Source organism: Danio aesculapii, chromosome 9 (genome assembly GCF_903798145.1).
Source record: "Danio aesculapii chromosome 9, fDanAes4.1, whole genome shotgun sequence".
In the NCBI taxonomy this organism is placed as follows: Eukaryota; Metazoa; Chordata; class Actinopteri; order Cypriniformes; family Danionidae; genus Danio; species Danio aesculapii.
In genome coordinates, this window is record NC_079443.1 from 29200424 (window position 1) to 29214541 (window position 14118).

Here is a 14118-nt window from a genome sequence, read left to right on the forward strand (position 1 = left end):
CGATAACGATAACATTAAAAGTAACATTTATCGGCAGATATTGATATGACGATTGGTTTTCAGGGAAGGTAAACAGATGATCTGAGTGGGTGGTGTGGCATTGCTATATGGTTGCAAGGGTGTTCTGAGCAGTTGTTATTACACTTTTAGATGGCTGCTAAGGGGTTCTGAGTGGTTGCTATGAAATTGTTTGGTGGTTGCTATGGTTCGTGTTTAAAGTCGACACAAAATCCAAATTTACTCTTATTTTCATGTATATTTATGCTTGTTATGCATGGATCAGTGCGCTTCATTCTTTTGAAAATAATTTATTTGCTCTCATAATCTTTAATCAAATAATATAATCTTTCCTCTCCCTTCGAAATGACTTTCCTTCACTTCTGGTCACATGAAATATCTCATTTATGCCCTGTATCTCCAGAAATCTGGCATGATATAGGTGATTATAGGTTTATTTGGGTGGTTATAGGTGATTCCAGTGGAAAGTAATCTTACACAACTAAGTGTAAACTGGCAATCAAATCTTTCTGTGTTTTATTAGCAATGCCAATGATCTTCCAACAATTCAATCAGTTCCAAAAGGATGAAATCAAGCATGAATCTACATGTCTTTCTTATTTCAGAAACCATTTCAATTCTATGTACATCACAATGATGGAAAAAGCACAATCTTAACTTCTGTTTCATGATGACTTCAAGGTTGTTACTAGCGCAATGTATGGTGGTTGCTAGGGTATTCTAGATTGATTTATTCTAGATTGATAGATTTGCTAGAGAGAGAGAGAACGGAAGAAGCAAACAGACCTGACTACTTCACACAGGTGCAAGAAAAAACTGTCCAAAATGGCTGACTGGGAGAAACAGGGAAGGAGGGTCTCCAGGCGACCTGATGGGCTTAAGCGAGAGAAATGTGTTTGAGGGTGTTTGTGTAACTTACGCACACACACACAGACTCACAGGAGCCAAGAAAGGGTCCATCTGGCGAGCATACTCTAACCTGATTACAGAGAGCAGACGAACACAATTAATATAGACGATTCACTAATACGAGGACCCATTGGCTCGATTAGAGTGTTTACAGATGAGGTTTGACTAGGTTACAGAAATGCACACACACACACACAAACATCTCTTATATATTCACTTAGCTATACTTGATAAATTATTGAATGATACATACTGAGGTCAATATAATTTTTAAACAAGTTAATAGATTTCAACATATAATTCTTTCTGAAAGAACAACTGACAACTGACTGGAGTGATGATGCTGAAATTTCAGTTTTGCAATCAAGTTAAAGGTTCAAGACACCCTTGAGTACTTTTTTTTTTTGAGGATTTAACAGATTTGTGTGTGTTGAGCATCAGTAGACAACATTAGCACCTGTCAGCTTTAATTGTGGAAAAAAAATTGATAATTTTCATCTTCCGGGTTTAAAATATTTTTTGGGGTGGGATCAAAATTGATCAGATAGCGTGAATCTGCTAGTGGAGTGATGACACATCAGTTTCTCATTAGTATACATTAGCAGAGTTTTCTTATCCAATGAGAAGACCCTGCTTTCTAATTTTTCATGAGAGCATGTGCTTTCCGAAGGCAAGGCAGACCTGCTAAACTGTGAGACCCAATGAACTGGAAAGACCGTGTCTACAAATGACACATAGTATTTAGCTGTTCATGAAGGGTCGTATGTGTTTGTTTCCATGATCCATGAGATTTGTTGCATGTTTTCCCCCGCAATGCTGTCAGGGCCGATATGGTAAAGCTGTTGGTTTGCAGCAAGCATTTTTGTCGGGAGAGCTGTAGGATAATTGGAGAATGGCAGACTTTGTCTTTTATCAGTTGAGTTTATTACCATTCAGACACATCTCTTATATCCATGCTGCTGTTCGCCTATTTGTAAAATTCTCCAGATTACCGGCACGACTAATGGTTGAAATAGAGAGGGCAAGAGACCTGCTGCACTGCTATCCACTGTGTCTGCATTCAGACCCATGGATTGAGGAGGAGAGAACTCCTCCTGAGTTATAGTGTTTATACAAACATGATTCTCTTAATAATGATATAATTAATTGTGGTTATGTGTATATGAAATTATGAAAAACATATGTAGCAGGGCATTAAATTACTTACTGTGTATTTCTTTGCATTTTAACCTTTGTAAATGTAAAATCATGTGTCTCCTCACGGTTTGTGTCTCATTTTGTGAGCCAACTGACAACAGTTGTTCGCTCTCCTCTTTTTTCCCCAGATCTGCCGGCCACGCTCACTCCTCCCTCAGCTCACAGAGCTTCACGCCATTCATGAATCATTTTTTGAAAACATTCTGAGGTTGACTGAAACCGAAAGAGGGGGGTTTCATGGCCCTTTAAATATTTTATTTTACAATATTACTTTATTTTTTACTTTACATTTTACAAAAGTTTTGAACAGCAGTGTATATTATTAATACATTATTCAACAAAAGACCTCAAATCAAGCAATCATTGTGTAATTGTGTACATGTGAGTGTATGCGAATTGCATCAGTCTATGTTTTGTTCAGTTTCTTTCTCATCTGATTCCGAGATTTAACAAACGCTCAGACAGGACGAGATGAATTCTTGACACTGGCGGTATAGTTAATTATGATGACTGCACTCGTTTTGCTAGGGGGGTTGTAATTAGCTGTGTGATTGGTGAATGGAAAGGCCTGCATTTATTCTGTCTGAAATGTGCTGAATGCTCTGAATGAATATTTGATTGAATACGGATGACAAAGACCAAATCTTCCCATCCTTTATCTCCTTTAAATTCTTTCTCAGTCTGAAGCTCATCACCCGTGAACACTTTTGCTTGCTGGATTTAGTCAACTCATATTGAGATAAGTGCTAAATGTGCAGTGAGATGTGATGTCTAGGGATCAACACATCTCTAGCAGATGGAGGACGGTCTGTCTGATATCTTCATGTTCAGAAAACCAATTTCTGTAGACAACAACAACAACAACAACAATTTATCTAGTTGTATAGTTGGTCAGTGTAATCTAAGAAGACAGCAAACTTATAAATACATACTATATGTGTATTGTAAAATCCCTTTGCCAGGTTCAGACTAAATTTTAATGAGAGTATTTTTAAACTTTGGAATGAGTTATAGAGATTTGTAGATATAGAAAACTAGAAAAGAGCCTTTAGAAAAAGCATACATAACTCATTTATCTACATCTTAAAAATATATGTTAATTAACAGTGTCCATATTTGTGATTCACATGTGTGTTTTGTTTATTTATGGTTATGAATTACATTATGGGTCGTTTGAACATCTTTTGATGTTGAAAAATTAAGAAAGTATACTTCTCCAGTTTAGCAAAGTGAGGTTTATTAACATTTTAGTAGTTTGAAAAAATATGTCATATAAGAAATGAACTATAGAATATATAGAAATAACTGTCATCTACAACACCAATATATTACAAATATTTTACTTTTTTTTTTTTTTTTACTTTTCAACATCAAAATTTCATTCATTCATTCATTTTCCTTTCTTCATGTGTCAGCTACAAAAGACACTGTCAGATGATGAAATTCTCACTTACATGAATTTTTTTTGCAGTGGAAAAAATTTTTTTGTAGCATCAAAACAAAGCATGCTAGCCTTTTAGTCGAGATATTTCCCATTGTTTGTGATACACGCTGACACTAAAACAATCCATTATTGTATTTCAACTTCTCTTTGTCAATTGCAAATTACCACAACACCCTACAGTAAATCAAATGGATCTTGCCTGCATCAGCATTTTGTTGTTTTTCTTTTTAAATATGGATATGGGGGCAGCACGGTGGCACCGTGGGCAGCATGATCACCTCACAGCAAGAAAGTGGCTGGTTCGAGCCCTGGCTGGATAAGTTGGCATTTCTGTGTGTAGTTAGCATGTTCTCCCAGTGTTCGTCTGGGTTTCTTCTGGGTGCTCCGGTTTCCCCCACAAATCCAAAGACATGCAGTATAGATGAATTGGGTAAGCTAAATTGTCTGTAGTTTATGTGTGCGAGTGTGTATGGGTGTTTCCCAGTGAGGGGTTGCAGCTGGAAGGGCATCTGCTGTGTTAAACATATGCTGGATAAGTTGGCGGTTCATTCCGCTGTGGCGACCCCAGATTAATAAAGGGACTGAGCGAAAAAGAAAATGAATAAATGAATGAATATGGATATGGGAATATGAAGCACAATTAAATCCAATACCTTCTTTACTAATGATGTCTGGTTGTAAAACAGACAGTTCTAGCTAATAAACACTGAAAAGTCACAAAATAGTGCTAAACTGTGCTCAAAAAATTGTTTACACTGTGCACAACAACTGAGTCAACTAATTCAACACAACAATGTAGTTTTCTAGGCATATTGTGTAGTTGTAAAACGTGTGTGTGTGTGTGTGTTCTGCATTTAATTAGCAAGTGTGCTTATTATTCATTACATTTACACTGTTTACACATTACATTTTACGTCATTTGCATACATTTTACGTTTTCTACACTGTAAAAAAAATCTGCTAATTAAGTTAAATTAATATTGTGATTCACAAGTTTTTTTCTTTTTTTATTTATGGTTATGAATTGCATTATGGGTCTTTATCTCTGCACTGAGCAGTTTAACGAAGTGAATTTTATTGACTTTTTTGTGTTAGAAACAATATTTTAGATATTACAATATGTTATAGAAGTATTAAATAGAGAAATAAGTCCATTAAATAACTGAATAAGTACTGGTAGTTTATTGCCAAGTTTTTGTACCATAATGTACAACACAGGCAATGACTTCAAAGCTATTAAAACTGTCAATATTGTCACTCTTTAAAAACTTTACAACATCAAAAGATGTTGGGAGGAAAGATCAATGTCCTATAATGCCATTCAAAAAGCATAAATACATGGAAAAAGATGAAATCACACAATAAGGAAAACTATTCATTTATGGATATTTTTTACAGTGGCAGCCAAATCTCTTTACAGATTTAAGGGGGGTCTTCTTTCTCATCAACAAGCTGCATCCACCTGAATGACGCAACGGCAGCCATTCTTCATCAGACCACACACTAGCTATTAGTGTAGAGGAGACAGAGTGATGACGCCAATTATATGGGGATGGTTAAGAGGCCATGATGGACAGAGGCCAGCAATCTACTAGGGATCAACCAACTGAATAAACTATGTTTCCATCCACCTATTTTTATGCGCAGTTTGCTTATGCGCATAAAAAATTGGTTGATGGAAACCCCAAGATGCGCATAAATTTTGAAAATGCGCATAAAACAACGTATGCGCATAACTGAGTATGATAAACTTTTTATTCGATAAGAAAAGATGCGCATAAACTACGATGGAAACACTTTTACTGCACAAATTTCAGTATGCGCATTAAAAAAAGATCATGTGATTTTGTTATAAGAGATCATGTGATGATGAAAATGTGCATAAATGGACAAACCAGCAGGCTGAGCACATTGAAAACCATCTGAACTGTTGTTTTGGTCATTCTAAAACGCCTTACCGTTTAAGTATTAGTGTTATTATATTATTAATGACCTCCAGAATCAAGAGCGTCTGTGCTCCGTGTCTGACACCTTCAAACACCACCGCGCGTTCACTGTGTCAGGATTGCCTTCTGAGGCGCAAGTCATTTATTAGACAAAGAAAAGATTGACGCAGCTTCTCCTATCACAGCAAGTTCAGATTTTACTGTTAATATTTGGCACCAGTTAATCAGGAAGTGACGATTTTGTTCGCTTTGACTCGTTGGATGGAAACGCTGCTTTATTCGCACATCTTTAATGCGATAATCCAGGTTTGTGCATAAAGTTAATTCGCATTTTTGGATGGAAACATAGCTAGTGTTTATTTCCTTTCCTTAAGTACATTTTGCATATTAAAACACTTCATGATAAGCTGTAGTTGCCTTAGTTGACTGTTTTCATCTTCCCAAATGATTCCTTTTATTTTGACAGTTTTAAATAAACTTATATGGGGATTAAAAGCAAATACAGTATGTGTTCCCTCCAGACGTCAATTTTGGCCACTACTGTAGATGTAACATTTAGCAAATGATGCTTCTTTTTCTGTTACCTCAGGCAAGCTCTGCTGTCTGTGTGTTTGAATACGGTGGCTGAATGTTTCTGACTGTTTGAGCTTTTTAGCATTTTTGCATTAAAGCAAACAATGAGTAGAATCATTTCTAATTTACACTACCTCCTAACCAAATATGTTTTATTTAAATAGAATAGAATAGAATAGAATAGAATAGAATAGAATAGAATAGAATAGAATAGAACAGAATAGTAAAAAATAATATGAATATCTTTGGAAATAACATACCATATTTTTATTTTACAACTTATCCTATCAGATTCAATCCTATCATATTTCAATACAGGTCACAGATCCCTCACTTACTGTTAGAATGTGTGATTATGAGTTTCCCCACTGTAATGCAGCCCAGTGTTTGCCAGTGTCTACAGCGACTATACCCTCTCTCCATGGGCCTGTCTTTGAACTCCTCTCACACAGCAACGCGCCAGCAACACAAAACTCTCCCTTTTGCTCTTTCTCTCCTTTTCTCATGCATCAAACGGCAAAATAAAGCCTTTGATAGGACACGTCATGCTGAGTTTAAATGCAACAGCTCTTGACCATGTGCAATGCGATAAACTATAAAGTGACAAACGTTAATCTGAACCTGGGTGATTGTCTTTACCACCTCTGACCACAAAGAACCTCCAGGTGTTGTTATTCTGCAGTCTTTCATTCCGGTACTATATTCCATTCCATTTATAGTCAGAGGGATATTCTCTTAAAGCAGGATTTCCAATTAAGTGCAAAATTGCTAGCAAATAAACAACCTGATTACAACCTTAAAGGTTTTGAGTCATTAATACAGATTTTGTAATATACTGTATGCTGGGTTGCTTTCAGTATTACTTTCAGTAGCTAAAAACTTGGTACAGTACATGCCTAAAATCAACACGCTTTTCAAGAGTTCACACTCAGCTGATGATTGATTATAAAGCTTGTTTGGCATGCTGTCCTGGGAGAGAGCCCTGAGCTCATGAGGTCCTCGAGCCCGGGGCTTCCTCCTGTTTGCAGGGCGAGAAGAGAGTCTGAGCTCAGGTCTCGAGAACTCCCCTGCTTGTTAATGGCGAATGCAAATTATGAATAACTATGGAGAGAAATATTGCTGATTAATCGCTCGTCTATGGTGTTGATTTGGTTTGGTCATTTTACTTATGTTACATGTTTTTGGCCTTTGGGAGGAAACCGGAGAGCCCAGCGAAACCCATGCAAACACGGGGAGAACATGTAAACTCCACACAGACATGTCAACTTGGCCAGGTAAAGACTTGAACCAGTGACATTCTTGCTGTGAGGCAACGGTGCTAACCACTGGGCCTCCGTGCCACACTGTAAAGGAAAGGGGAGGAGCATGGGTGGAAGGGGGGATTATTCAAGACGAAGGTGGCTAAGATACTCCAGCCTCAGTCAATAAGCATGAGCTCCTCTCGAAATTAGTTTATAAATAAACTTCACTTAGATTCCCATTGTTGCACATTTCTGTTGTATGATTGGCTCTTAGATCAATATAGAGTAAAAAAAAAGTCCAGAGCTTACTGTTATTGAGATCAATCTTATAGCAATTCGATATAATATTGTTTATCGGCCCAGCCCTAATGTGATGTAATCCAAATTACATGTCACCAGTTACTATTTATAAAGACTGAATATGATTATGCATAGTATGCTGCAATAACAAGTAAATTATATTATGAAATGTTCAATCATAAATTGAAATGTTCAATAAAAAATTCAAAACAGTAAAGTGGGCTTTTGTAAGATTTGTCAATTAAAATTAACACATTTCTTAAACTGTATGTTTTATTTAATTTTTTAAAATCTCATTCTAAGGAGTTTTACGTCATGCATTGTCATGACAACAAATTACTTACATTTACACAGAATTTGCTGGCAAGCATTTTCTTTTCACAATATTATGTTTAGATTAATTGTTCCTTACATTGAACAATGTTCCTTACATTGTTCACATCTTGCATCTCTATTACTGAAGCAGTCTATTTTATTGTTTATGGAGTGGCCCCATGAACTTCAACTGTCTGTCTCACAGCAACCCAGATTCTTTAAAAAAAAAAAAAAAAAAGTCCAGACGCTTGAAATTTAAAGATTGTGCTAATCAACTTGCACTCAACCCAGAACTTCTCATGAATTATTGAACAAGACCATTTTGACCACTGGACAATCACAAAATTGTGAACATGAAGATGTATGTTAGCGACCCTCCACCCACCTACACACCCACTGCTCACCCGGACAGCAGCACACAACTTACTCATCCCTTCTGTTCAAAAATACTTCACAAAGTAAACATGAGCAGCATCTCTACAGACTCACTCTCTGTGGTTCTAGATGAAAGATCAGCCCTGAGAAAGGAAGAGAGTTCAAAAGTGGCTTTCACAGTCATCTGTGGTGCTGGAGAACCGACACACGCACACACGCACACACACACACACACACACACGCGCACACACACACACACACACACACACACACACACACACACACCTGTTTTCCACCTTTAAAAGATTTTTACCCTCTATCACCTTCTGTGAACCATCCAGATATCAAGAGTGTTCTAAAGATAAATAACAAGCACACACTGTGAAATCTTATTAGATTGCTTCCATTCTTCAGATTATGTAATTAAAAAATGCTTAGAAGAAAATGAGACAAAATGTACTAGCGATGCCAGGGAACAGATTAGAACACAGAAGAACAACCAAAATAAGCAGATCCGCAGCAGCCTGATCTTAACGATACAGCGAAATCAGAAAAGAAGCAGAAATCTGTTTCTTTAAGACTGATTATATTCAGAATATTCAGAGTTGAAGGGTAGAGCTGGCATGGACTTTAACTTCAGATGAGGTTAAAATTATATAAATATTTCAAAATTCATACATTCAGAATAAAAAAATTGTAATATAATGATATATAAGAATGTTTTCACTGTTTAAACTTCTTTACAGATTGCTTAAACGGTCCTGCTGTGTTAAACTTTCATATTTTTATATTGTACAAATATTCCATGATGCCTTTCAATTAATACGAGGTCAAAACGGCATGCATTAAAATATTAAATGAATGTTGTGTAAAACAGTAGTACAGTATTCCTGCTGTCACTGCCAACTATACCCAGAACAATGTTACAACACTATGCAATACACTAAAAATATTTCCAGATTTTACGCACTGGTACAAACGGCTTTGGCTGCCTGTCCAATTCGCCCGAAACACTTTGTATTTGCATGTGACACTTTGGTAAAAGAACGGTAAGTTGGTAGGTTCTGCGCACTTACGGGTGCCATCGAAACGGGTGGCGATGGTGTCGAGGAAGGTGTTCTGCGGGGCCAGCAGACCTCTCATCACGGGCATCCTGGTGCGGGTCGACTGCGTCCTCCTCCCACCTCTGCGCCCAGCAGGGGCAGCGGACTCCTGCTCACCCCCAAACCCGGGTAAGAATCGGGATGTTCCGGGCGCGCATCCTAGACCCTGCAGGAGCGCCCCGATCCGTGATACGCGCGGCTCCACTTTGGCAGCTTAACAGTGACCATATCCTTCAGAGGAAAGCCTACATATCTGTCTTACATTGTTTCACAAAGAGGGCGAAAATCCGCGTACGTCTCTCTGTAAATCAGGTGCTTGGAGACGAGATGAACCTGTGCGTAACGGCAGCGTTGGAGACCGGAGCTCTGACTGGTGAGGCGACTGCGCACTGATGCCGTGTGGACTCCTGTGTGCCACCGCGATCCTTTCTCTACATCTATATTACTGGCTTTCTCTAGTTGCTATAACCAGCAGATGTCATGTCACGTGGTGAGCAGAGTCTGGTGAGGATCCTTCTACTAGTTCATTGTGTTTTTATTATTTATGGAAGATTCTTTATTCAGCTTAAACAGCAGACTCTTCTTTTTTTTCAATGAAAAATATATAATTATTAAACAAAATGCTGACATAGGGAAGTAATTAAGCAATACCTGTTTTTCCTTTCAAAAATTTTTGAATGATTAAAATAAAAGAAATCATATGAAAGGAACTTTGGGTTCAGATCAGATATGGTACAATCTACAAAATAATTTTCCTTGAAACCATGTTTTTATTTATGGAAAAAGCTAATAGGCTAAAGTAATATAAATCGTGTTCAGTCAAGGCCAAATAAAAGTATTTTAATAGCTGAAAATTACAGGACTTGAATTAAAACATTTCAAAACACTTACAACCTGTTTGAAACTAGATATATGCTTTTATCATCTACGGCATCCTTGATAAATCAGTGTGTGCAAGAGTGTTCTGCTGGTATAGCCCTGACTTGCTCTTTTATATTTGATTTGAACGCGATCAATGTGTTTGCTGTCAACAATAACAGAGTAACGAGGGGGAATGGGGTTTGTTGTAATTTTTCTGTGCCGTTAAAGAAATTGCAGTCTCTAGGGGCTGTACATATAATAAGATTGACAATTTCGCTCACATGTGAGGTAGAAATATTTCATATAAGCATAAGCTGTACTTTAAACTATTACAGAATAATAGGCCAATATAAATAAGCCATATATGGGTAGTCCTATGCTTAAACTCGCTGTCCTAAAAGTTAAATGTCACCTTGGCCAGCAGACTCACATTCCAGATGCCCAAAATATTCCAACGGAGGACACACTTTAAAATATAGCCTATTAATAGGCCATGTACGTTTTTCTTAACTTGTGTCCTGTTACAAAATTTGATTCCTATGGTTATCTTACCTGAGATATGTTTTACATTGCAAAAACAATACAATGAAAAGAAAAAGCTTCAGGACAGGTACGTTAAACCATTACACCGGTAAGGACATTGGGTTGTGGCCGACTGTGGCAATCACAGGGGACCTACTATATTTTGAGTAGTGAAATAGCGACACCTACCGTTAAGCTTGAATTCTGCGTTCACTCAGGAGATGTCAAACAAACTGCTCGTTTTCATGGACTCTCCTCCTTACTGCTAAAAAAGAGGAGAAACAAAGCTTCAGCACATTGAGAGCAGCGTGATTTGAGAATATGGACTCTTCAAGAAACAGAATGCGGTTTGGAGGTTGTATAAACATGTATCTTTCTTACCTGTTCTACGTAATTAACGTTACATTCCACCTTCGGGGAAGTTTGATAAACGAATCATCCATTTATTTTGAGTTTAGAGGCTGTCGCAGATGTTTACAGTTTTGAGTTATGAAAAGTGGCGTTGAAACCGCGTTTTATTCTGTTTGGTGGAGTCAAAACGTGGCGTACTTCTATGAACGCCATTTCACTTAGCTTATTTTATAATGCGAAGCAGCATGTAGCCGTAGATAAAATTGGTGGAATAAAGGCAAGTAAGGATCAAGATTATTGGAGGGATCCCCGAAATGCGACAAAAGTGAGTGGAAATGCACTGAAGTCGTCCAAAATAGGCAGGGCTTGGTAACGTTGGCGGTAACTTGAAATGGTCAAAGGTAAGGTTGCGATTGATTGATACAGCTGAATTTAAGTTTCCAGCTCTTCTTTTTGTTTTTCAGTTATATGTTTGTTAAAGTTCGTGTATATGTTTGTTGTTTATTATGTGTAAAAAATAATTAACTACAATGACGAAATGCATTAACCACGTGGTATGTGATACTTTTCTCCTTGTTGATTTGATGTCACCAATCACAGTTTAAGATTAGCACGAATGAAATAAAAAACTTGCTAATAAACTCAAAATATAAAGATTTTAAAATAGATAAAAACAACTGCAAACATAAAAAATCTTTTAAAAAACGGACACAAAGATTAACACAACAATATTACAAACGTTGATTGTTTTAGTCTTAAAGGGATTAAAAATACGTGGACAGGACACCTGCTACATGTTGACTTCCATGGTATTTATTTTTCTTACTTTGGCTGTTATTTGCTACTGGTTTCCAGTTTTCTTCAAAATATCTTATTTTGCGTAAAACATAAAAACCAACTCCATAGAGTAAATTTTCAATAATTTCCAGTAAATAATAATTTTAGGGTAAATTATCTCCTTTAAGACATAGGTCTCAAACTTGATTCCTGGGGTTCGTTCTTCGTACCTGGCTCAAATTATCTAAGATGATTTGGCAGGTCCTGGATCTTTTAATCTTGATAACTGATCTCTGGCTAATTTGGTTCATAAAACAAGTTCGCGAATTAGATTAAAATGTCTGGATAAACTGATCTGAGATCGCTGCGTGTGTTGTGAAGGACAGATCTATCGATCCTCGAAATCATGATCAGCAATGCAACGATTGGCTGACGGCACAGCAGCGTAATGACATCATCTGATTAATATACAATTATCCACGTGAGCAAAATTTCATAAAATTCGCAGTAAACGGTTTGTTAAATATGATACGCAATACCTTTCCACATTTTTTGTGAGCTGCAGGCTTTACCCTTTCATGTGTCAAGCGTATTCATCATGTATTTCAATGCATATATATGTATTTAGTTCTACATTTAGAGAATATTTTCTTAATTATAGTAGCCTATAGGCCTACTCAAGTTTTTTTTAAATCGGTGAATGGAATAACTGTATAAATGAATTTTGCATCAAAAAAGCATCTTGATATCGGAAAAGGTGTCTGCAACTTTTGTGAAGCATCAAATCACTGGCATATTAGTGGTCGAAACACGTGCATGACTGCAAATATTATTATCCTTTTTTAAATAAGTTGTATATTGTGCATGTACGCGTTTGTAACTAAAAAGTTAATATCAATAAACTTTCTCTTCGAACCACCAGGTGGCAGTCTTTTACTTTTATTTCGGAGTGCAGATTGCATAAGTTTCATTTATATATATATATATATATATATATATATATATATATATATATATATATATATATATATATATATATATATATATATATATATATTAGTTAAAATATATTTTTACTATTTTCCCAATTGTAAATAACTACTGTAAGAAGGTATCAGCATTTGATACATACTTTCAGTATTATCTTTGCTTGAACTGACCCGATCTCAGCTGTTTATATGAAATGAACCTGATCCCAAGTAGGTTTAAGCTACCAGAACTGTTGCTATGACAAGTCTCAGATGAGTTTTGAAGAACGAAACAATCCTGGATCGTGTCAAATAGTCAATATACAAATTCAGCTAACTGAGTAATCCACGTACGGAGAATGGACCCCTGGAGGGATGCAGCACTGCAGTTTTGCTTCAACCCTAATCAAACATAGCTGATCCAACTAATCTAGGTGTTCAAGACTATTGGAGACTATTAAGCAGGTGTGAGTTGGAGGTGGTTGGAGCTAAACTATGCAGAGCTGCGGCCCACCAGGAATTGCATTTGAGACCATTGATTTAAGACAAAAAAAAAAGCAGCAATTCATCCTGGTAGTGTGAATGGGGGAAGTATTAAGTAAAAAGATTATAAAAACGTCTCATGTACAAAAACACAATCATTTCAATTGAGCCAAAATTTATATATGTACAAATCTGAATATATGTTAGTTTTAAAATACAGTTTAAATTTGAACGGTGTATTATATAGAAATTATTTAAATATGAATAATATTATTTCTAGTATTTATCAGTGTATTGGACAAATTTAATAATGCTCTTAGTTGTGGAAGCTGTGAGACTCACAATAGCTGCATTCAAATTCTCAATGCTCATCTTGCTGGATATGTATGCTGCATTTGACTGGGTTAACCACCAAACTCTCTTGACAAACTCTCAAAACATTGGGCATATCTGCAACCGCATACCAGTAGTTCAGCTCTTACCTCAAGGTAGGTCATTCAGGGTATCTTGGAGGAGTCAAACGTCAGAGCGACACCACTGTGCTACTGAAGTGCCCCCGGGCTCTGTTTTTGAACCGCTTTTCTTCTCCATTTACATGTCATCACTTGGATCTGTCATTCAGAAACATGACTTTTCCTATCATTGCTATGTTGATGACACCTAACTCTACTGCTCATTCCAGCTGGATGATCCAACAGTTTGCTGCTCGAATAACAGCATCTCTGACAGATATTA

The 14118-nt window shown here is 36.7% G+C and overlaps 1 protein-coding gene across 1 annotated transcript in view; it reads right to left on the bottom strand.

The window, feature by feature from the left end:
• Nucleotides 1–9793, bottom strand: part of kcnh3 (potassium voltage-gated channel, subfamily H (eag-related), member 3) — a 216388-nt gene extending 206595 nt beyond the window's left edge. The window contains exon 1 of the mRNA XM_056465384.1: nucleotides 9395–9793. Within this exon, the coding sequence (XP_056321359.1) occupies nucleotides 9395–9470 (76 nt within the window). The 5' untranslated portion in view covers nucleotides 9471–9793. The remainder of the gene's footprint in view (nucleotides 1–9394) is intronic.
• Nucleotides 9794–14118: the final 4325 nt, after the last annotated feature.